This window comes from Sinocyclocheilus rhinocerous, unplaced genomic scaffold (assembly GCF_001515625.1).
Source record: "Sinocyclocheilus rhinocerous isolate Xijiao unplaced genomic scaffold, SAMN03320098_v1.1 scaffold548, whole genome shotgun sequence".
NCBI classification, from domain to species: Eukaryota; Metazoa; Chordata; class Actinopteri; order Cypriniformes; family Cyprinidae; genus Sinocyclocheilus; species Sinocyclocheilus rhinocerous.
This window is the reverse complement of record NW_015664702.1, coordinates 736,124-762,392: the sequence shown is the minus strand read 5'-3', so window position 1 is coordinate 762,392 and position 26,269 is coordinate 736,124. Positions and strand designations below refer to the sequence as shown.

The 26,269-nt window shown below is 34.4% G+C and overlaps 1 protein-coding gene across 2 annotated transcripts in view; it reads right to left on the bottom strand.

Moving 5' to 3' along the window:
- Positions 1 to 11: 11 nt before the first annotated feature.
- Positions 12 to 26,269, bottom strand: part of LOC107730398 (glypican-6-like) — a 206,663-nt gene continuing 180,405 nt past the window's right edge. For both annotated transcript variants that reach the window (XM_016541239.1, XM_016541240.1), the window contains 3 exons: positions 6,605 to 6,735; positions 2,498 to 2,673; positions 12 to 610 (listed from right to left, as the gene is read on the bottom strand). In XM_016541239.1, coding sequence (XP_016396725.1) covers positions 405 to 610; positions 2,498 to 2,673; positions 6,605 to 6,735 — 513 coding nt within the window. In that variant the 3' untranslated portion in view covers positions 12 to 404. The remainder of the gene's footprint in view (positions 611 to 2,497; positions 2,674 to 6,604; positions 6,736 to 26,269) is intronic.

The window sequence follows — 26,269 nt, the reverse complement described above, 5'->3', positions numbered from 1 at the left end:
CGGGGGGGGGGAAACACTAAAAAAAAAAAAAAAAAAGCGTATTTTGTTGTCTCATTTTATGCAGTATAAAAGGAAAACAAAAATAGATTTTCATATTTTCCCATTCTTTCCCGAAAAAGTAAAGCAATCCCATTTGCACGGCGATCACTTTTCATCCGAAAAGTTAGCTTTTCTTTTAACATCATTTAGAAATGAGAGCAGTTGGCTTCTGATTGCACCAAGCATTCTTTGGAACAAGCAGGATGCAAAGGTTTCCTCCTCATGTCTAGCTAGCTAGCTTGCTCTCCTTTTTTTCATGGGCTTTTTCTTGCTATTTTTTTTTAAAATGTCCGGTCCAGTTAGGGAAAGGCTAACAGCGCGAGTCTGTCTGAAGCGTCCGTGTGGCTGCGTGCCGCCTACTGCCATTATCTCCACCGCAGCAGCAGCAGCAGCCAGGTGAGGGCCGTTACAGCGGATAGTAACTGCAGCGAAGGCGTCTGCTGAGGGCCCGCCGCGTCTGCTGGTGGCTGAGGGTCGCTTTTGTCTGCTTCCTGCATCGGTGGCTCCGTATGGACCACTTCCGGCTCTGTGGTGAAGCCGCTTCCGCTGCCCGAGCCGCTCTCCTCATCACCTGGCATAGAGAAACACACAGAAATAACATGCACCTGCACACTGCACCTAAAATCACTGAAAAATGCAGGTTCAAAATTGTTAAGGTTAAAAATATTAAGGAGTCAAGTTTAGTGTCTGCAGAATAATTTAGAAAAATGGATCGAACACAAGCAAATGAATGAATGTCTAAAAATGCACACGGACTTATATTTGTAACTTTTTAAAACCGAAAAGCTTCTAAAATGTCAAACCTTATAAATTATAAGTTGCTAATAAGTTTTGAATTATTATAAAAATATGAAATATTCAAAAAACATATAAAGCAAAAAGCTATAAATATTTAAAAAGTTTACCATCTATGAATATTATACACTATTGTTTTGTATTATTAATACATTATTATACATATAATAAATAATATATTTTTATTGTATATTATATTTTATATACATATAAATTATAATTACATATGATACGTAATGTGTGTTTATAAAAGACTTATTGACTTCATTTTAATTATCAATTGGTAAATTTTTGCTTATTTTATTTTTTCTATTATTATTATGTTATATTTTCTATTAGATTTTTTTTCTATTATAATTTTCTATTTTAAATTACAAATACATTTAATGTGTTAAATACACCTAATGTGTGTTTATAAAGGGGGCGTAATAACTACATTTTAATTTCTTTATATTAAATCTATATATTATCAATCGGTACATTTTATATTGTAATTTCAATTATTTTTAATTCAATTTTATATTTTTGCATCTTATTTTATTCACTATATTTTTAAATATTTAAAAGGCTCCATATCTACACATATTATATATATTTTTGCATTATTATATTAAGTTAATATTATATTTTAATGTAATAATGTGTTTTAATGTGTGTTTATAAAGGGCTTAGTAATTATCAACTGCTAAAATTTATATTGTATTTTCAGTTTATTTTGAATGCTTTTACTATTATTTTGTTATTATTAAATCATATTTATTTATTTGTTTATTTAAAACATGCTGGGTTAAATACAACCCAGTGCTGGGTAAAATATATTTAACCCAGCATTTTTTAGAGTGTATATTTGCATTGATTTATTGATTTCTGAAATGATTTACTGATTTCTTTAATGATTATTAGTTGGTCCTATACATAGGTTTCGAGTTACTCAGGATCAACTCAAACCCCAGCAAACAGAAATGGCACCGGAGGACGTGAATATTCCCGGACCTGACCCTCCATTATCATAATTCAGCTTCCTGTTGGTGTGAGTTTGTGACAGATGAGGGATCTCATTTCACTGACTCTGGCAGAGGGTCTAGACGGTGTGTGACGCTTTCTGACGCCGCCGGATGATTAATGGAGCCGCGGGCGGCCGTTTGAGGGATGGGCTGGCCTCTTTACGGGGAATAACACATGCTGGAGAGCTTTTGCATCAGAAAAGGGTGTAAATGTGCATGCCAGTTTGGGCTTATTTTTATCTGTGCAATTGAATCTATTTTCATCTATGCATTATACCTTTAAGAAAGTCAGATCTAAAGTTATATCTTTTATAATTTTATTTTTTTTGGACAATGAAATATGTATTATATATGCAATCAATCTAAATTGTATATATACAATTATTTTTAGTCTTTATTTTTTAATCATTAAATATTTATTTGCATTTATTTAACGTTTGTTAAATTGATTTATAGAATAAATATGAGTTGGTCCCCATGAGAGTTACTTCAAGGTAAAATTAAATTATATTATTATATTAGTATTTGCTTTTAGTATGTTAGTATAGTAGTATTAATATATGTTTTGTCTTAGATTGTGAAAAAACTGTATATGATGGAAAGTTTTTACTGATATTGTTGAAACTTTTAGGCCTTTCTTTCAAAAGGAAGCGACTCACTGGAGTCCTGGAAGTAGACGTCTTTGCCGTTGTAGGCGTTTCGCAGCTTGTTGGTCATCACTCGCAGGGTCATGATCTGCTGTCTGATGAAGGTGTCCGGTCTCGTGATGTCCACTTCCACCTCTGGGTTATTGAGCTGGTTCGTGAGACCGTCTTTTACAACTTCAGGGAAATATCTGGAAATCAACAGGCAAACATTTGGTGGGAATAGTTTATTCGCAGGCTTTCACAGTCAGGGTTCAACAAACACATAAATGATTCACTTTTTTCAATCTGTGATTTGATATAATCTATATTTGATTACAAATCTTAAAAAGCAAAGTCGAGGGGCTCACAAATGCGAATGCATTTATGTACAAAAATGTAATAAATTAAACAAAAATGGTAATTTATGCAAACACATTCATGCCAAAACATTTATGTGCCTCGAACAGCATTTTCTCCAGCCAGTTATAATAAAACCTTAATATTTTGCTGCATTTGTAATGGTCACATGATGAAGCATTGCTGTTGTTGACTCGAGCATGACCCCATCCAGAGCGACTTCAGCAGGATCAGCACCTCTCACGTTCACATTAACATGCCCTGCAGCTCTACATTGTGTGCAGAATGACTTCATTTGCAATATTCACTTGCACCGCGTACATCAGACGTCAGCGTTTTTGCGTCGCCCTGCGCTGTACAACACAAGAATAATGTCAGGCTGCACGCTGCACTTTCACCTATAGCGTGAAAATCACCTTGGTTGAAAAGGTGCAAACATTACTAGATCTGCATTTCTTGAAGGAAATGTTTTGCTTGCAAGGCAGCTAATAAAAGTGTTAAAGTTTCAGTTAAGGAAAATCAGAAACATTTTAATAAGTTAGCATGTATTATAAAACAGATAGTTATGCATGCAGATTATCTCAAAAAAGGGCATTAGGGAAATCTGATATAATTAAAAAAAAAAATAGTTATTTATATATTTTTAAATTTTGCTTAATTACTTGCACTGCTTATCCAGGAAAAGACAAGAAAGAAAGATTTTATTTATTTATTTTTTTTAAATTTTTATCTCAAGCATTTTCCGTTAATTAAATAAAATGTAAATAAAATAAAAAAATAAAACACACTTTTTATTTATTTATTTATTTTTTTATTATTTTTTTTTAATCTCAAGTGTTTTTCTGGTTCAATAAAATGTAAATAAAATTAAATATAAAACACACTTTAGCAGATTATATTCTTTTAAGTAGTTGCAAAAAGGCAATACATATTGAATAAATAAGTATGCAAATTTAGTAAATAAACAATTTTGCAAATTATATTATTAATGGTTCATCATTCTAACAATGAGATTCTCAATCTTTAAATGTATTTACATTTATTTAAATGTACATTTAAATACATTTATTTGAATTAATTGAATATTGTAAACCCAAGCAACCACTTTCTAAATAAATAAATACTAAAAAAGTAACTGTGATGAAGTTTAACATGAAAAATTATAGTCAAACTTATTTATTTACTATACATTCATTTGAATTTATTTTAAGTAGTTGCAAAAAGGCAATACATATTGAATAAATAAGTATGCAAATTTAGTAAATAAACAATTTTGCAAATTATATTATTAATGGTTCATCATTCTAACAATGAGATTCTCAATCTTTAAATGTATTTATATTTATTTAAATGTACATTTAAATACATTTATTTGAATTAATTTAATATTGTAAACCCAAGCAACCACTTTCTAAATAAATAAATAAATACTAAAAAAGTAACTGTGATGAAGTTTAACATGAAAAAATATAGTCAAACTTATTTATTTACTATACATTCATTTGAATTTATTGAACATTATAATTCCAAACACTATTCAACCAGCTTCTTTGCAAAATAAAATTAAAAAGGTAACTGTGATGAAGTTTAAAATAAGAAATTATAGTAAAAATTCATGTATTTAAATTTATATAAAAAGGTAACTGTAGTGGTTTAAAATTGGAAACTGTAGTCAAAATTCATTTATTTTAATACATTTATATCAATATTATTGATTATTTATGAACATTATAAATCCAAACAATATGCAACCAGTTTCTGCCTAAAAAAAAAAATTACAAAAGTAACCATAATAAAGTTTAATGAGAAATATAGTCAAATGAATTTAGTTGAATTGATTGAATATTATAAATCCAAACAACCAGTTTCTGCTTAAAATGAAATAAAGTGATAAATGTGAATGTGATGAATGAGAACTCTGATGAATTTTAAAGCAAGAAATTATAGTCACAATTATCTTTTTGATATTAATTGCATATACCATATGTGCCTTTGCTAAATTTCTGCCTCTTTATCTGAACCCTGTGAGTCAGTATAAACACATGTTGCAGCATTATGCATGCAACCAACTCTATTGAGATCTAATCTCCTAATAAGCACTTTAGCAAGAGGTAATTGTTTGTGCCTAATTAATATTTCAGGTGGTGCTTTGTGTAAAAATAAATGAAACTTGTTGAATGCTCCCAGGCTGCGGCATCGCAAAATGTGCTCCTATAAATGCAATCCGTGTGGTTTTTAAGCAGTAATTAGCCAATAATGAGACCAGCTCCACCAAGTCTTATCATTCGCGTTAATTTGTCTTTTAGGTGCTCTAAAAAAACCTCTCTTCACACAGTACAGGTCATTTACATGATGAGGCCGCTTGGAAAGAAAATGAAACACATCTTATATTGCACCATCTGCTGATATTATCACTTGTGGAGGACTGGAAAGCGGACGGGTTTTCTGCCAAGCCGTCTGGTTTATTGTCAAAGGCTGGCAGACGGAGTGACAGACATCATGGCGTGTTCATGCGAACTGAGATGAACTGAAGGGATGAACTGCTGTAAAACCACAGGCCTGTCAATCCATCCAAAGCCTTTTATTGCTTTTTATTCCATATATACCTGTCTTAAATGCTGTTTAAGAAACTCTAATGTAACATGTACACTGATGTCCTTGGGCATTTCATTGTGTCTCATAGTTTTTTTCTAAGTCTTGCAGCATTTGTTAAAAATAATTAATCACACTAAATGTATGTGTTGCATTGATAGCTTGTCAGTGTACTTGTTCCAAACAAGTCAAGACAAAGAAGAACTTATTAAAAGGCTGTTTTTAAACACAAAGTGGCATAGCTGTTTATGGATGCAACATCTCAACTTCACATATTAATATACACAACCATTCAAAGGTTTGGGGTTGGTAAGGTTGATTGATTGATTGATATATGAAATAAGTCTCTTCCTCTTACCAAGGCTAAATTATTTTTCAAATTTAAAATAGCTGTTGTCTTTTTGATAAAAAAAAAAAAAAAAAGTAATTTACCCCAAAACTGAATTTTTAAAAATTATAGTAAAACTGTATTTATTTAAGTATATTTATTTGGAATTTATTGAACTTTATAAATCCAAACACTATGCAACTAGTTTCTGTCTAAAGTAAAATTAGAAAGGTAACTGTGATGGTTTAAAATGATGAATAATTACATGTTTATAAGCATTTCATTTATTTAAATACATCTTATTGAACAATCTAATATTATATTACCAGTGCATTTAAAAAATGTAATTTATTCCTTTGATGCAAAGCTGAATTTTCATTATATTACATTATGTCTTGAATGTCACGTTTGTATTATTTAATGCATCCTTGCTGAATAAAATGATTAATTTCTTCATTCTGACCCCAAACTTGAACTTTTAACCAGAGTAAAATTTTCAGAAATGATTTAGAATTAGTAAAAATTAAATTAAATTAAATTAAATTTATTACCAAAACATTATATTTTATACCACCAGTGGATAATACAAAATTTGCACATATTCAGTTCAATTTAATTCAGTTAAATTCCAATTAAAATGTATTTATTTATATTATTATTTTTATTTATTTATTTATTTTTGGGTGGTTAACACAATATATGTTTTTTTTTGACAGACAGCAACCTTCTATTGTGCCAAGAGCGTGTTTTGTATTTTCCTCTGACCTATTATCGCTAAAACAATTACCATGGAAGGTGTCATTGAAACACAACAATCTGCAATGCGACTCAAGGGGATCTGTGTCTGAAGGTGACCGTCGTACCTTCCCTTTGTGTGACTGTTCCAGCACTGCTCCTCATCTGGGTCAGTCACTTCGTCCTCTGCACAGATGCTGTCTGTCAGCGACGACCAGAATTTCTTCGACTCCTTCAGCTTCTCCTTAATGTCGATCACCTGGAATCAGAGAGTCAGTTTAGCATATGCAACACCACTAAAATACACTGAGAGAATGAAGATTTAGGCACATTTTGAACTGAGGGATGGATTGAGTTGGGATTATTATTAAGAAGGAGGAAGATGAGGCCAACAATTTGCATGGAAATCTCTCATTCTGGCTCGCCGCACAGTTCACTTTTTCAGTTTTAACACTGTTAGAGAATTCATTGGGGACCAGGTGCAAGTCTAATCCTCCACTAAGCTGTTCTGGTATTTTTTGTACCAACCAGAAGGACGGATTTTCTGAAAATGACTGAACGGGATCGCTGGAATCTCTTCTAAACCTATCATGGCGTAGTGAGAGGTTTATAAATTGGACTTATTTGCAGGCATTATGTCAAGATTTATCTGTAAAAATGGCCTATAAATGTCTAGTCCATTGTTAGACGCGTCACTGGTTGTCGGTTTCACTCTTAAAATGCCTTATTAAATGGTTGCTTTTCTTCAACTCTGTAGACATGCACAATATTTCTACTATTTAATGGCTAGCAGTGCTTGTTAAGGCAAGCTTCACTATTACCTAAAATTGGGATAACGATTTCAACAACCAACAACATACATCAATTAGTTGCAACGTATACATCAATTAGTTGCAACTTTTGTATCACTTTGGAGTCTTTTCAGTGATTCTTTCTGTGCGTTTCATCATTGCACCAGTTGGTGGCGACAAGTGACCATATTTGAGTGAGTCAGTGATTCATTCATTCAACTGATTCACTCAAACACACAATCAAAACTATATGACCTGTCTTTTTTAGTGTGTCATTGAATCATTCACTCAACCAATTTGTTTAAAACATTAGTTCATTATGGAACAAAGCAGGTCAATTAATATCTTGTAAAGGCAAAAGCTGCATGTTTGTAAAAAAAAACCAAATCCATCATTAAGACATATTTATTGTCAAACTATTCACTCAACCAATTTTTGTTTAAAACATTGATTCATTACAGAATAAAGCAGGTGAGTGACTGACTGAAGTGCTCACTAAACTGATGTTACAAAAACAGATTTGTACAGGAACAAAACAACTGGCTGCCTTTTTGAGTGACTCGCTGAATCATTCATTCAGTTGATTCATTCAAAACACTGATTCATTCAGGAACAAAGCATGTGAGTGTCTGACTTAAGCATTTACTTAACCAATGAACTGAAGCATTCACAAACACGGATTCACAGGGATAAAACAACTGGGTGTCATTATGAGCGAGTCATTGAATCATTCATTCAGTCGATTCATTCAAAACACTGATTTATTAAGGAAGAAAGCAGGAACTGAAGCATTTATGAGCATGGATTTACTCAGGGACAAAACAAATAGCTGTCTTTACGAGCGAGTCATTGATTCGTCCATTCAATCGAATCAAAAAATGCTGAATCATTCAGGAAGGAAACGTGCTACCTCTTGTTCAGAGATGCATAATGAAGAGACTATGCATTACATAAGTGATGTTTGATTTTTCCCAGATGGACTATAAAACAAAATAATACAAAAACCACTAACCTGATCCATTCTGTGTTGCTAGAGAAGTCTATCAGAGTTCAACAGATTCCTTTAAAAGATTCCCTTTAAGGGTCGAATCCGGCCCTCTTTAGGAAAAGTTTGGACACCCCTGGTTTAGTAGATAATATACTTGTATATTCCCCTTTGTATAAGGTGTACCTTATAGGTAAAATGGCCCCAGACGGTCTTCACTCAACCAAAGGTGTACTCTATTATTTATCTGCATTATACTCTTACTGCCTTTTGTGCAAGAGAAAATTAGCTCATGCCAGACATTACATCGAGTCATCGATAACATCTCACCTTCTGGTACATCACCAGATCTGAGCCCAGAGCCTCAGACGTGTGCAGATTGATTTTATTAACAAAGTGCAGCACACTCCAGAAAGCAAACTGATTGATGCTTATCAGTGCAGGGTTCTGACTGATCTGATGGGAGATACTGTATATGCTGCACAAATCATAGGAAATATTGAAGGCCTTCTCATGTGACTCATGTTAGGGGTTAAGCCCAATTCTCCACTGTTTTAGCTTTCTATAGATATGCCAGAATGATGAGAATGTTTTTAAAACTTTATAGTTATCATTTATGTTTGTTTCTTCATCAGAACAGATTTGTAGAAATGTAGCACTGCATCACTTGCTCACTAATGGATCCTCTGCAGTGAATGGGTGCCGTCAGAATGAGAGCACTGATAAACACATCATAATAATCCACAAGTAATCCACACCACTCCTGTCCATCAATTAATGTCTTGTGAAGCCCAAAACTGCGTGTTTGTAAGAAACAAATCCATCATTAAGACAACCGCATAAACACATTTCATTACACCAAATACACAAAATAATGTTCTTTTTAGCAGCATTATATGACCCCTTTAATGACTTCAAACCATTGCTAAAATATGAGTCCTCTATCTATAATGTTGCTTTCTCCACTGAAAAAGTCATCTGGTCTGAATCAGGAGAGAAATCTGCACAGATCAAGCCCCATTTACAAGCCAAAAACAGCTCTAAACAAATATGTGTGTGGATTTTGATGTGAGAGACAACAGGAGATGGACTTTTTCACTGGAAGAAGCGTTTTTATGGATTATGGACTTGTATTTAGCCGGAAGCGTAGTCAAAAAATGTCTTAATGATGGGTTTGTTTATTATAAACACGTAGCTTTTCACTTCACAAGATGTTAACTGATGGACTGGAGTGATGTGGATTACTTGTGGATTATTGTGATGTTTTTATCAGCTGTTTGGACTCTCATTCTGACGGCACCCATTCACTGCAGAGGATCCACTGGTGAAACAGTGATGCAATGCTATATTTCTCAAAACGAAGAAACAAACTCATTTACATCTTGGATGGCCTGAGGGTGAGTACATTTTCAGCAAATTTTCATTTTTGGGGGAACTATATATTTTTTAATTCTCAAGTAAATTGATCTTGAATACTTATTTTTACTTATTTTTATTTTTTTTTTTTACTGGAAAATAAGATGGAAATACTGGCCAAGGAAATGGTTTTACTTCATTACAGGGAGGAATTTGCTGCTGTATGTTTGCATTACGTTGAATGCAGCTTATGTTGAATCCTTGACGTGGGGTTGTTTTTTTTTTAGGTATTTTCTGATATTAGACATGTATGAGTACCAGAGCCCTGGACGAATCATTATGCAATTCGCCATAAATACCTCAAGTAAAGTGACAGTAATTCTTGTTGGCACAGGAAACCTGTACACATCCTGTATGTGTCATCATGCGAGTATATTAGGTTTCTGACAAATAATAATGATATAATGGGATTAAAAGGTGCCGGATGTCACGTTCTGCAGAAATAAGCTGTGCTAAATGACGCCGCGGTTATCTGCCGAGTCAACAGCAACAGCCAGAGGCACGACATTAAAGAAAGTGTATTGGCGGCTTGTCAGAGTTGGAGACCGCTTTGCCCTTTTTGAAGTGCTAATCTGTGAGCACGGGCTGCAGAGATCTGGAGCACTTTCACACCGAGCTTTTGGTTAGCATTCATAAGCTGTTAGGCTGGATGCTGATATTAACACCATAGCATGGATGCTTTAGGAGGGTGTCGAGATAAACACACAACAGCGGAATGTACAGAAAAGGGAGAGATGATGATGTTTTTTTTTGTTAGATTCAGTACATGTGGGATTAGATGCAGTGTTGGGGAGTAGCTAGCTACAAGTAGCGACGCTACTAGCGTAACTACATTTTTCAGTACCTTTACAGTAGCGACGCTACTTTTAAAACAGTGTAGCTTTTCCAGCAGCTAACTACTTTTTCCAGCAAGTAGCGATGTAGCGCGACCAAACGCTACATTCCGTTTTGCGTTCTGACGAGACGCAAATTAATGTTAACGTAAATTATAGCAACTTACGCAACTGAAGACTTTTTGCATCGTTTGTAGTTTTGCAACTATGCTTGCGTAAATTCTTGCAATACTTTATTGCATTCATGCATTTTTATGATACATTTACACAGAAATTTGTTCTGCTCATGCTTCGTGTATACAAGCAACTATATCTTTTTTTATTTGCATGTGCCCAGAACAAAATCAAACAAAGCATTTGGATTTGCAGAACAGATTAGAAGAAAAACTACTATTCAGCAGCTATCTTTTGCAAGACCACTGAGGCAAAGGTGAGAAAAATACATTTCATTCACGCAAAGATTTATTTCCAGCAAGACCACTAGATGCTGCTGCACCTCTGAGAGAGAGCGATATAGAAAGACTCCCCAGACAGTAGAGAGCATGCCAAGAGCACGCATATAAATAAATAAACCAACTCATGTTTCAAAGGTGTATTAAAATACATGCTGTGTATTAAGAGAAGCCTTAAGTTAGCGGTAAGTGAGTGGCTGTATATTGGGCAAGCGTTGCGCGCTGGGACAGGCTGCGGATCGTCTAACAGTTCGGCCACACAGATCATTAGCACACAGGCCTGCCAGAAGGGATGAGTTAAGGGCAGAACTGCTATTCGCTGGGGCCTCATTACTCAACACTCGTCCGAGCTCGACAACAGCATTGTCCGAGTGCCACGGCTCCACACGTGGGTTCCCAGCAAATCTGCAGCTCCTCGATGACGTGATGTTCTGGGCTAAAGCATTTGAGAGGTTTAAAGGAATACTACAAAGCCTAAAATAAAAAAAAAACTGTCATCTTTTAGTCACCCACACGTCATTCCAAACCCGTATGCTTTTATTTCTTATTATGTGAAAAAAAATCAAGTCATACAGGTTTGGAATGTCTTGAGGGTGAGTGAATGTATTTGCAGTCAAAAAGTGGAAAAGACAGTGTATTATTCAGTCGTAGCACTCATTTAGAAAACATTTCTGTAACAGTCTAGAAAACAACAACTGCTGAGATGTCATTGTGTTATCCATGGAAAAGCATCCTTATTTTCTGTGAATGTGTCACAGTAATTACTGCGCCAGTTCAAAAACACTCCAAAATATGATATAAATTGATTTATTTTCCATGCAATGTAGTCTAATTAATTCAACTACAAGTCTGTTCTTTGCTAAAGCAAAATTAGCTGGTTTGGTAGAGTAAGCTAAAACTTTTTTCAAAGTATCTAGTTTCTAATAATTATAGTACAACAAAATAATGAATTAAACCACAAGGGCATGCACATTACAGTGATTTTTACCATGGTAAACAAAGCAGAACGACCAAAACCCATGGTAAAAAAAAAAAAAATCCTATTGTTCGGCCTCCAGTGGTTTATCGCATCTATACAAATGTGATTAAATACAGAAATGTTCAAACAAATAAATAGTTTTATAAACAATACAAAAAAAACTAAAACAATTATGCTATCCGGTGCATTTAATTATATAATTCAACATGTTTGCTATTTTTTTGTAATTATAATTAAATTTTGAGAATTATAATGATCAGTCGATAATTCTGTATGTTTAATAAATTAAAACAGTTAGCATGTTGAAGTAGATTCGTCTTTCGTCGTTTCTGAGAGAATATGCGGCGTCCAAAAGCTCCATCATTACTCCTATCTATATATATATATATATATATATATATATATATACAGAATTAAAGCAAACAATCACACAAATGAACAAATCTTCGGTTTATTTATTTATTTAATTTTTTTTAGCTCTGGCTATGTAACTTAAATTGGTGCACATTTGCTATTTTATGTTTTTGAACATATGTCATAAGAATAGAGGGTCAGAACTGTCAGTTTTATATCAAATGGATATTAATGTGCCTGTAACAGCATACCGGTGGAGTTTAGCCTCTGGACTCCTTTTCACTTAAAATAGGAGGAAATGTTTGGTGGGTACAATCCATCATTGTGGTACTAAATGTGCTCGGCACTATTTAGACCTGATAGTTCTCCGGCTCGCTGGGGAATACAAGCAGGACCCATCATTGCTGGCCAGGTCTACATGCGACTTTCAACCTTCAGAATTCCCCTGCAACTGCCCTCTATTAGAAAGTTTAGGAGATGACATGTCCCAATTTATAATGATTTTATTCCCAGCTGAGTTTTTTTCCTATGCTATGAGGTCCATGATTACATAATGATACGTTAAAGATTGCATGACTAGAATAACAGGAACATTCATTATGGAGAAGACTGCAAAGGGCATGCAATAATCATAGCAAACAAAAGAACCTTTTGAAATGATTGCTATTTTGAAGGATTGTTCAGATGATTTCATATATCATATATCATTTTCAAGATATTTTCTGATGGTATTGCCATTGTCACTGAGAGTCAGTATGATTTTATATTTTCTCTTTTGCTGTGGCATGCTAATGCATATTATTTAATTGTTTAAATTTTAAAAATAAAATTATTTATATTAAATCATAATTATTTATTATTTATTTAAAATTATACATTTTGTTTCATAATACAAGTTCTGGTTTTTATTGTGCATGATTTATTGGAGAACACTTTCAATCAATCAATCAATCAAATAAATAAATAAATAAAAGTAAAAATATCTAAATATCCTTAAAACAAGACTGAAAAATAAATATATCTTGAATGATGTTTATATGCCTTAAAATACTGGAAAATTGCATTTTCTTTCTTTTTTTAAGCGTAAATCACATTAAATTGAGTAAGGTTTTACATTTGGCTTGCATGCTTTAAGGATGTTTATGTATGTTTATAAAAAAAATAAATAAAATAAAATTATTTTTGGCAATGCAGACAACTAAAATTATGTTTCTCCCTACATTTTTACTCATTTAATTTACACTTTCACTTGGAAACACATTACAAGTACAGTATTTCATGATGGTATAACGTACCAAAAAACAAATATAAAATAGCTTTCAAAAGTTACTCATTATAAAAACCCAGGTACATCAATAAACCATTTAAGGCTTTTATGGGTCCTTACATATTTTGTACTTAATGGCAAAATCTAAATGTAATTTAGATTTCGTCTCGGGTCAGTAACCTTTTTTTTTTTTTAATAAATTGATACTTTTATGCTGCAAGGATTCTTTAAATGCATCAAAAGTGACCTTAAAGCCATTTATAATTGAACAAAAGATTAAAATTACATCCCATCCTACATTTTTACCCATTTAACATCCATTTTCACTCGAAAATACATCACACGGCACGAGTAAAATGGGTTGCGAGCAGTACTTCACGAGTTGACCCTAACTAAGCATTTACAACAGAGTTAAAAGGCCCTGCCGACTTCTGTAACAGTGAAAACCAAGTTTACAGCCTCGTCTCTTGTGTCTCCAGCACTCTCTTCCCCGAAGCCCGAGATCTTGGAAGTGATGTCAAATGCCAGTTGAACCAGTCTTGCAAGCCGCTCGCTCTCGGCTCCGCATACCAAATGTGCTCTCGCCGCTTCATGTGGGGCCCGCTTCGGTGACCCTTCTTAGTGTCTGATCAAATGGCTGGCGAGTCACGTCCCCTGAAACATTCCTTGTGAAGATCGGGGGCCCACCGTTAGCAGGCCGAGCCGTGTGAAGATCTGAGCCTCGTATAGGTCAGAGCTCCTCATTAGGACTACTTGTTCTTGCACTCCTGCCTCCCTACGGGAACGAGCGGCGTCGTGTTAATGTGCTCCTCTCATGCTGCTATAGATTAGACGTGTGGGGTGGATTTGGCTAATTGGACGGGGGATTACGCAGCGTGATGTTTCACTGTTTTGTGTTATTCGCAGTCAGGAACACGTCCCCTGGCGTTCTGTACACAAACAGCATGCGAGTGGCATTTCGTCCGAGACGATATTCGACTGATAAAATCCTGAGCTATGATATCTGCTCATCAGAAATCAATTGGACTCCAACCGAGTTTGTTTGCATGTTGGTTTTGACATGAAATACTTGACATGTCCTGTGGTGTGACATGCTAAATGCCATCTAAAATCATGTTAAACTGGATTCTAGTACAATTTTTGTCTATTATATAGATTTTTTAAACTCATTAAAGCGACTATATGGAATGTGCCCTGTAAAATTATTTTTCAAAGTTGTAAATAAAGATTATTTATAAAGAGTATGCTTTACTTCTACTTTAAAATTTCACATTTAATTCAGTGTTACTTGCTGTTTCTTTGTAAATAATTGCTACACCAACTCTTTTACACTATCTATTCGGTTTCTATTCTATCTACTTGTTTTATTTTTGTTATATGTGACCCTGGAGCACAAAACCAGTCATAAGTCGCTGGCGTATATTTGTAGCAATAGCCAACAATACATTGTATGTTTGACCCCAAATTTTGATTTTTGATTTTGCCAAAAAGCGTTAGGATATTAAGTGAAGATCATGTTCCATGAAGATATTTTGTAAATTTCCTACCGTAAATATATCAAAACTTCATTTTTGATTAGTAATATGCATTGCTAAGAACTTCATTTGGACAACTTTAAAGGCGATTTTCTCAATATTTAGATTTTTTTGCACCCTCAGATTCCAGATTTTAAAATAGTTGTATCTCAACCAAATATTGTCCGATCCTAACAAACCATACATCAATGGAAAGCTATTTATTCAGCTTTCAGATGATGTATAAATCTCAATTTAAAAAAATTCACCCTTATGAGTGGTTTTGTTGTCCAGGGTCACATATACAGTATAATATACAAAATCAGGAAACTATATATATGTATATAAAAAAAAAAAAAAAAAAAAAAAATTTATATACATTCATATATATTTTAAAACATATATATTCACGCAAACAATCCTGAAAAAGTGTCATGGTTTCAGAGTAATGGCTGCTGAAAGTTCAACATTGCATCGCAGGAATAAATTACATTTTAAAATATATTAAAACAGAAAACTGTTTTCTAAATAATAATAACATTTCACAATATTACTATTTTTATGATATTTTTTACATTAAAAAAATCCAGCCTTAGTGAGCAGAAAATACTTCTTTCAAAAGCATTTAAAAAATCATACTAACCCCAAACAACTCCAGAAATGAGCACAGCAGCCACGGGACGTCCCGATTAAGAGCAGGACTTAGCAAGATGCCATCACAATGTCAAAACCCCTCTATAAACACACGCATGTATCCAGATGAGACGGTGCTCACATTGCACTGTCTAGTCATCTGCTTTCTCATGAAAGCGCCAGTGAACTGAGTGACACAGCTAAGGCCGACCCTCCACATTAATTCAGCGCTTTTTACAGCCCGTCTTCTTGACGTTCCCTGCCAAGAGCTGAAAGCCAACCCCAACAGGATGAGCTGCGAGTGATGTAGCCTTTTTCTTTTTAGTGCCTGTCACTGTGGACGCTTGTATATCAGCGCAGAGCTTTAACGTTTAGCTGAACATTTTAATTACAGCCACTTTCGCTAGCAAAACAGTAGCAGTTAAGCATGTGAGAAGAGAAAACAACTGCTTTGTTGTGAACGTCACAGCGTTGACTAAATTATCTGGTTTCCCTTTACAGCTTTCGACACTGTGATCAAAACACTTTGAGGGGTATTTCACCCAAACATGAAAAGTGTCTATTTGTTAGATGAGTTTGTTTCTTCATTGGATCAGGTTTGGAGAAATGTAGCATTGCATCACTTGCTCACCAATGGATCCTCTGCAGTGAATGGGTGCCGTCAGAATGAGAGTCCAAACAGCTGATAAAAACATCACAATAATCCACAAGTAATCCACACCACTCCAGTCCATCAGTTAATGTCTTCTGAAGTGAAAAGCTGAGTGTTTGTAAGAAACAAATGCATCATTAAGACATTTTCATCAACCGTTGCTTCTGGCTGAAATATGACTCCATAAGCCATAATAACGCTTCCTCCAGTGTTAAACAAAAGTGCACCTCCTGTTGTCCTCTCACATACAAATCCACCAACATATTTGTTTAGATCTGTGTTGGACTGTTGTGGCTTGTAAACAGTGCTTGATCTGTGCATATTTCTATCCAGTTTAAGATCAGACGACTTTTTCACTTGAGGAAGCCTTATTATGGATTATGGACTTATTTTGGAGTTAAAATACCTTAATGATAGATTTGTTTCTTGTTTCTTAGCTTTTGGCTTCTCAAGACATTAATTGATGGACTGGAGTGGTATGGATTACTTGTGGATTATTGTGATGTTTTTATCAGCTGTTTGGACTCTCATTCTGACGGCACCCATTCACTGCAGAGGATCCACTGGTGAGCAAGTGATGCAATGCTACATCTCCAAATCTGATAAAGAAACAAACTCATCCTAATCTTGGATGGCCTGAGGGTGGGTAAAGTTTCAGCAAATTTTCATTTTTGGAGAACTACTCCTTTAATTGATCGACTACAGAAGTGGACTGGCCCTTGAGGCAGATTTAAATAGGTTTAGATCCTGTCTGCCTAGTAGAAAAGTATGTATTATGATCAGCTAATATGATAACAACTGATGTGCACAGCTACATATTTTTCATGTGGCATAAAGGTCAAAGTAATCCATCTTCATGTTTATGCAGACCAAAAAAAAATGTGTCCAACAGTAATTGTTTTGAAATGTATTGTTGAAGGTGATGGATTTGTTAGCAGTACTTTAAAGGGCATAAACTTAGAGACACAACTTCTCACATTTCCACACAATATGAAGCAGCACAACTGTTTTCAACATTGCTAATCATAGTGAATGTTTCTTGAGCAGCAAATCAGCATATTAGAATGATTTCTGAAGGATCATGTGACACTGAAGACTGGAGCAATGATGCTGAAAATTCAGCTTTGCATTTTTTTATATTTACAGCAAGTAATTTCATCCATACTGGCAAACTTGTTAGGTATTGTGTGCATAATAGCATGAACGCCACAAAAATATTTTTAAATAAACACAAGAACAATAAAGGACGCTATTATGAGAAGTCCAGAAAGAAGATATATTCAGTATGTTCGAATCTCTTGCCCTGAATACCAAGACCCTCATTATTAAACACACTGTGTACAGTTTGATCCAAATGTGAATTTTGAGCTCCCTGTTTGGCTTTTCTTCTTTAAATAAACTTGTTCGTTGTTTCCCTCTGGAGCATGGAAATGATAGATTGATGTATGTTTTGTTAATATTAAAAACAGTCAACTGTTATACTTTCCTGTCTTGTATTCCAACCAAACTCAAGCTACATTACAAACTATTCTAAACACTGCAGCACAAACACAGACAAAGAACAACTGGGTCCTTTCATTGACATTTCAACATTGACATTATACAGACATTTTGCCTATTGATTTCAAATGAATTCATACACTGCCGTTCAAAAGTTTGGGGTCGCTAAGATTTTTCAAAGAAGCCTCTTATGCTGTCCTGCACTTATTTGTTTAAAAAAAATACAGTAAAAACAGCACAATTGTGAAATACTATTATCATTTAAAATAATTGAGTTCTATGTGAATATATTGTAAAATGTCATTTATTCCTGTGATCAAAGCTGAATTTTCAGCATCATTACTCCAGTCTTCAGTGTCACATGATCTTCAGAAATCATTCTAATATGCTGATTTGCTGCTCAAGAAACATTTCTGATTATTATCAATGTTGAAAACAGTTGTGCTGCTCAATATTTTTGTGTAAACTGTGATGCATTTCATTTTTCAGGATGCTTTAATGAATAGAAAGTTCGAACGAACAGCATTTATTTGAAATAAAAATCTTTTGTAACATTATAAATGTCTTTACTGTCACTTTTGATCAATTTAATGTATCCTTGTTGAAAAAAAAGTATTAATTTCTTTAAAAAAAAAAAAATGCAACAGTGCATGCCAGAATAGTTTACACAGAATAAATTTCATTTGCTTCATCTTCACTAGTTACAGCATCTTGTCGCTGCTTATTTGCAAAAAGCTGAAATCTGCTCAACTTTTTCATATAATAAACAGTCTGTCACTAATATTGCCTCAAATGACAAACCCTTATGGAAAATAATTGACTTTTGGTTGCTTTTATCTGCTGCAAAAGGCTTGTATTTCATGAATGAGGCCCATTATCTTTGTATGAAATCTTCATACATTTATCTCTCTAATAATGTCTGTCTTCGCTACTGTATGTATACTATTCATTTAATAATTAATCTGTATTGCTATCTTCTCTATATGTTTTGTATTCTACATCGTATTCATTGTTTCTTTTCTTGTGTCACTCGTGGGAAACCGTCTGTTGCATTATTTGCACATAAAGGTTTCTGTGGAGAGGAATATAATCCGAGTTTGGCTGAGAATATCTCCAGCATCTGTGGAAAGGTTAAGCGTGCTGAGGTTTCATTGTCTGCTGGGTTGTTTGTGTCAAAAAAGAGGCTTTGGGTAAAAGGTTGTCTGTCTGAAAATTTCTCAACTATGAACACGACGATAAGCCTGCGAGGAACGTTCCAGATAAAGCGATTCCCCATGCAGCTGGACTCCGAAATCCGGTTTATCTATGCAACATGGCTATGAATGTAATGCGGTTATGGGTTAGTTAGAGTCTACAGACATATCCATTTCCGTGATAAATGCACGACGTACCCCGTGTATTAGATCAGAGCGGTGATCCATCAACCAGCATGTCAGCAATTCCTAGGAAACGGTAATCTACGTTAAATATGAACGCGCTGAACTGGATGAATGACATAACTGCGGCGTATCAACATAAAGACGCTTTCAGGATCTTCCCAAAGGTTCTGCGCACACATGAAACATGGTTGTGAGCTATTTATTATTCATGCAGAAAAAGAAAAAAAAATCCTAGACTGCTAGAACAGAGAGGTCAGACCCAGAGGAAGCACACACATCGCCTCCCATGATGCCGCTGAACTGAACGCCTCATCTTCTGCTCGAGCAATGCAGTGTGAAGCAGTTCCCCTCGTCTGTCAGAAGAATACATTTGCATGATGCTCAAAGGAACACCTGCTTTCTGGTTGCATGCATTTCTGATACTAAAACGCAAATGTTGTACATGCATTGGTCACTTTCATTAAAACAAGGCGTTTTTCCTTATCAAAGTGCCAGATGGTCTGCAGAAAGGTTTCTGTGACCTGTGGGACTATCATTTAATACACAGTATGATTAGTTGTTTTCCTTACTTCATTGGTAATATTTATCGTTCTCAGCTTGCAAGTATTGCCAAGGGTTTTTTCCATGCCAAGTTATAATATTTCCTTTTTGCACTTCAAGTATCAGAATCACAGCCAAACTGAACTGTCAGTTTAATATGGCATCGCTATTTAGTAATTTAATCATCTGCCACAACATTGCACATGTTAATTATGACTTGATTCATTAATTAGTATGATTTAATTCTGTATTTACACATGCTGTATACTTACATAGGTGTAAAATTTAATTACATATGCTCATTAATACATATATTCTTGAAAAAAAAAAGTTTCAATTGAGTATTTATTAACTATAAAATATTAACATAAACACTATATTTATAAAATATAATATTTATTATATTTAATAAATTATATACAGTTTTACACAGATATATATGTAATAGACAATTTTATTTGTTATAACTATATTTTAAATTATACATTTATGTAAATTCCTTTTACATTTATTTTTATATTTCATTTGCTTACATTATATAATGCAATAAATTATAATATAATATCAAAAGTTCCCACTATGGTTTTAGCATTGTAGATATTACAGTTTTGTGAGCTGCCTAGGTGCATCATAGGTTGATTCAAAAAAAAAAAAAAAGTAGGCAACAAATTGTTATGCCGTCTTCCAAGATGCCTAGTTTTGGCCAAATTTTAAGCCGGCATCTCATCACATTTTAGAGAATGAAATCCCATGACACATTGCAACGACATAGTTCACCCAAAAATGAAAAAAATTATTAAGGTCAGTGGGCTCCATTATTGATTTTAACCCCACTTTCTTTCATTTTATCCACTAAAACTACTTCAATGAATATATATATATATATATATATATATAGGCAGCTCACTATTGTTTCCAACAGAGTGTTCAAATGCAAAGCCAATACCACTTGTAAGATGATATTGCATGATGGATTCAACACTGTTAAACTGTTCCACATCATCAACGTCATTATTCTGCGTTAATGAAAAATGAGATAATCATAATTTCTCCCTTGTGAATATTTTAGGGTAAACCAATTCATAAGAGGACAGTCTTATAAGACGAGCGCAGATGGGAGAGTGAACACAGTATCTGTCTGCTCTGTCCTTTGTCTGAGGGACTTTGTGGCACAGATGGCACATGCTCACAGTTTTATTGTTTTTTTCCACCCTCTTTTTCTGACATTTAGAATAGCGATGCTTATCGCCCGGAACATCTTGAATTGCTGCAGCTCCGCCAAATATTTAATGGCATCTCTGTACTTGTTTGTTTTCGTCTTCCCAAGTGCAGTTGAAGTTGTCATAAAGATAGAATTGTACTGCACTGGTAAATCTGCATTTGTGGAACATACAATTAGTCGGGTCATTCTGCAAAATGGGTGTTGTTTGTGTGCTTCATACATGTGTATTACAATGTTTAGTTAGGTATGTAATAAAATGGATGGATGGATATATATATGTGTGTGTTTGTGCATACATGTGTATTTGTGTGTGTATATATATATATATATATATATATATATATAGAGAGAGAGAGAGAGAGAGAATTTTAAGAAGTGAACTCAATTTACATTCAACTCAAGTTGAAATGAATGTGAACTTTAATAATTATTGGCAAATGCAAATCGATAAACATTGTTATATGATGTCAGTATATTTAAAATCTTCTAAATAAAGCACATTAAAAGTCATCCGTCCAATCTATGATGGATTTCTGAAGTCAATCATGATGCCACTAGCACTGGCGATAATGACTGTATTCACAGGAAAAGGCTCAGCGATGCCTCGTTAGCATTTCTTAAGCATTTTTACCTTCCACTCTTATTAGCAGAACCATTTGCAGATAGCGTTGAGCATTATCCATTACGTTTGGCACTCTAAAAGCTTGCATTACTTAAAGCAATCATAGTCTTCCAATCAATACTGTGCAAATAGCCATTTAAGGCCTATCAGGACATCCTGTTTCATGAAAGTCTTTACGGGGTTAAACTGGACGAGCTCTCTGTTGACTTTAGCCAGAATGCTGCTCTAAAATGGCTAAAATGTATTTTTTGTCCATGCTACATTCTCAGGCTTTCACACACAGTCTGTCAAAACAAACCACATGTGTGTCTGTGACAGCTACACCCATGAGCACTGACAGCGGCTCTGCATGCCGTTTTAGGTTAACCAAACTATGTTAAATCACTTAGAAATTATATGGGTGTGTGCATATAAATATACAGTGCTGTGAAAAGGTTTTTGCCCCTATCCTGGTATTTTAAATTTTTTTTGCATATTTGTCACACTTAAGATTCAGATCAAACAAATTTTAATATTACACAAAGATAACCCGAGTAAATACAAAGTGCAGTTTTGAAATAATTATTTTATTTATTAAGGGAAAACAGCGGTCCAAACCTGCCTGGCCCTACGTGAAACAGTAATTGCCCCCTAAATCTAATAACTGGTTGCGCTTCCCTTTGCAGCAACAACTGCAATCAAGCGTTTGCCATAACTGACTATGAGTCTTTCACATCACTATGGAGGAAATTTGGCCCACTCTTCTTTGCAGAATTGTTTTAATTCAGCCACATTGGAGGGTTTTCGAGCATGAATGGACTGTTTAAGGTCATGTCACAGCATCTCAATCGGATTTAAGTCCGGACTTTGACTTGGTCACTCCAAAACCTTCTTTTTGTTTTTCTTGAGCCATTCAGAGGTGGACTTGCTGGTGTGTTTGGGATCATTGTCCTGCCGCATAAACCAAGTGCGCTTGATGTCAACTATTTTGTTTCTCATCTGTTCTTGCATTTCTTTAGATCGCGGCATGATGTGTTGCTCTTTAAGCATGCTTCACTTTGTCAGACAGGTTCTATTGAAGTGATTTCTTGATTCAGCAGGTCTGGCAGTAATCAGGTCTGGGTGTGGCTAGTGAAATTTAACTCCGATTTCTAAAATAATGTGCTTAATCACAGTTCTTTCTAACAGGAGGGGACAATACATTTTTCACGTAGGGCCAGGCAGGTTTGGACAGCTTTTTTCCCTTAATAAATGAAATAATCATTTAAAAACTAAATTTTGTATTTACTTGCATTATCTTTGTGTAATATTAAAATTTGTTTGATGACCTGAATCTTTTAAGTGTGACAAATATGCTGAAAAAAAAACAGGAAGGGGGCAAAAACCTTTTCACAGCACTGTATAGAAATGCATATATTTTGATATTATAGAGCTTGGATGAGAAGCAAATTTACCAGTGGTGAATTACAGTGAAACCTTCTGATAATAATTAATGTTTAATGCTTAAAATATGTATAATAGAATATAATAATTATTATTACTACTGATAATGAAACCTTCTGATAATAATAATTAGTCATTTTTAATACTGTATATTTTTTCTCAGTTTTCTCTGTAAATTTCCACTTTAAATTTACTTCTCAGTCCATGTTCTGTTGTGTTAAACATCATCCTGTAACACATTCCTATAATTATGAGCACATTATGAATTCCAGTGTACTTGTTGGAAATAAACACTTTCACTCCTGAACAGCAGAGGTTATTGCAAACTGTGCTCTGACGCTGGAAAACAGTCATAAATTTGCTTCAGCCAGCAGGACTTTCCATGTCAAGTGTGTGAGCGTGTTGTGGGTTTTATGGGCTGTTTTCGCTAATCCAGTGTGTCCTAACGCTCCACCGGAGGCCCGTTAGCACACCTGAAGCTGCCATCTAATCACCGCTCCTCTCTGTTTGCCTTTTATTGCCAATTGAGCTGCTCCGACTGCGGCTCGACTGCGATTGTGAAATTTTAATGCAAGTGCGTTTTTACTGCGTCTTTTCCAGGACTTAATGAAAATACTTTCTGATCATATTGAACATTTACGATTGTTGTTTTCTTGTTTTATGGATTACTGAATGGTTGATGAATTATCATGGAACAATTTCCTCTGACAAAATATTGATGGTCATAAATACTGAATGATTAACATATTCATATGCCATGGTGGTACCGTTGCACATAGCCAAAAAAGTCCAAAAATATGGTAACATGATAAGTTTAATGAATCATCTTATTTCTATCTTTAATTTTTATTTATTTATTTATTTTAATGATAAATATCATTGTTCTGAATGATTACCATATTACCATAGTATATAATGTTAAAAACATAGTACCATATTTTAAATATATATTTTAATTGATTATAAATGATTTTTAATTGATTATAGACTAATTGTGACTGTAAATGATTGCCATGCTCCTCTACCATATTATTACTATAGTTCATGCTTTTTATAGTATACAAAAGCAGTTATAAGTACCATGGTGCTGAAAGATTACCATATCCATGTACCATACTGTTACTATGTCCAAAAAACAAAACAACAACAAAAAACTATGGCAATCCTATGGTAATTTTTATTAATTATTTTGAAATTGATGACAGACTGATTGTGATACTAAATGATTGCCAATCCAAAATCCAATCATGTCCAAAAACATATAGCAAATTTATTTTAACATTACAGAAAAATTATTAACTATAATAAATACCACGGTACTGAACAATTACCATATTATACACCATAGTATTAATATGTTAGAAAACATGGTACCATATTTAAAAAGAAATATGGTATTATTTTGAAACTGACAATAAATTATTACTCTTATTACCACACGTCCAAAGACATGATAAATCTACTGCATTTTTATACAAAAACAATAATAAATACCATAGTACTAAATGATTACCCTATTAATATACCACGGTGTATTCATCCAAAAACATAGAAGCATATCCAGAAATGTTAATGGTAATGCTATGGTCCCTTAGGATATCACTTGTTACACAATAGTTAGGTTGATATAATCAGACTCACATTGTTCCAGTATTTGCTCTTTAACAGAAGCATTAAACTCTCTCTAATTGAGCAGAGAGCTTTGCCTTATTGACCTCCCATCATGCCTTTTAAGACGACCCGGAGAGCGAGAGGGAGGCACATACGAGTCAACAAATGACTGAACAACAAGAGAAATTCAAGAGGAGATTAAGAAGACGAGGCTTTCTGAGGTTCCTCTGCGCTTCACTTGATCAACAAAGAGAGAGGAATTTTACTGGCCCCTTCTGCCGGGACATGAATGGATTTTCCACTGGCGTGACGTGTGGGGAATTGCAAGCTGGGGATACATGAAGAGGAAGCCATTGAGATGCACTGCCAGTCGCTGGCACTCGCTCCATATGACATCAGGGGCGGTGCGGTTCAATTACGTTAAATTAATTTACCAGGCGCTTCTGAATAACAATACGGCCTGCATTAATGAAGGGTACATGTGAATGGAAGGGGTTGACAAACGCTTGGTCCTGAAATCAACAGAGAATGTATGAGCACAGGGATCGTGTTAAAAGGGACAGTTCAGCCAAAATTTACTAGTCTGTCCTCATTTACTCAAACCAGTATGACTTGTGCAGAGTGGGAAAACTGCAAATGACCTGACCACTCCTTTCAATATAATAAAACAGCTTCAAAATTACAAAAAAGCACCACGTTAACAGTCCATTTGACTTGTGCATTGTATGCAGTTTCTTCTGAAATCATATGAAATATATGTGAACAGACTGAAATTTAAGCTGCATCCACTCAAATATGACACAATTATTGTCAATGATCAAAATTACAAAAAAAGCACCACATAAGTAATTCATAAAACTTGTGCACTGCATTCAATGTTTTCTAAATTCATACATTTGTGAGATATTACATATTGAAAATTAAGTCAAGATATATTTGCATCCATTTTAATTTTATTTTAAATTACTGCAATTATTGTAATGATCGTTAATGTCACATTTATGTCTCAAAAATACATTAAAAGCATTAAAATACATTAAAAGCAAAGTGTTGAGCAGACTGAAATTTGAGTAATGGTATAGTTTCCCCATTCAAATGACACGGAAATGATTGTCAATGATGGTAATGTGTCATTTTTTTTCTCTCCAAAATACATAAAAAGCACCATATCAGTAATCCATATGACTTGTGAACTATATTGAGTGTCTTATTTGATTTGTGTGATGAACAGACCGGAATGTAAGATATTTAAGTTATCCATTCAAATGAGACACAAAAATGATTGCTAATGATGTTAATGTGCCATTTTGGTCTCCAAAATACATAAAAAGCACAATATCAATCCGGAGGGATTGGCATGGTAATGTACATGACAATGTTAATGTATTTGGTCTTGGCTGAATAGATCTGTTACACTGCTGCTGCTGCTGCTGCGGCAGAGCAAGTACCGAGACTTGCTACTGCCAATACATCCACAACATGCTATGTAAGAAATGTAAGAAATACTGCTGTTGCACATATAACACATATGAATTACCCCCATATAGCATACATGAATCACCCCGTAGCAGATCTATACAGGTGGAGCTGGGGAAGGTGAAGGGTTTCTGAAGTGCGCTGC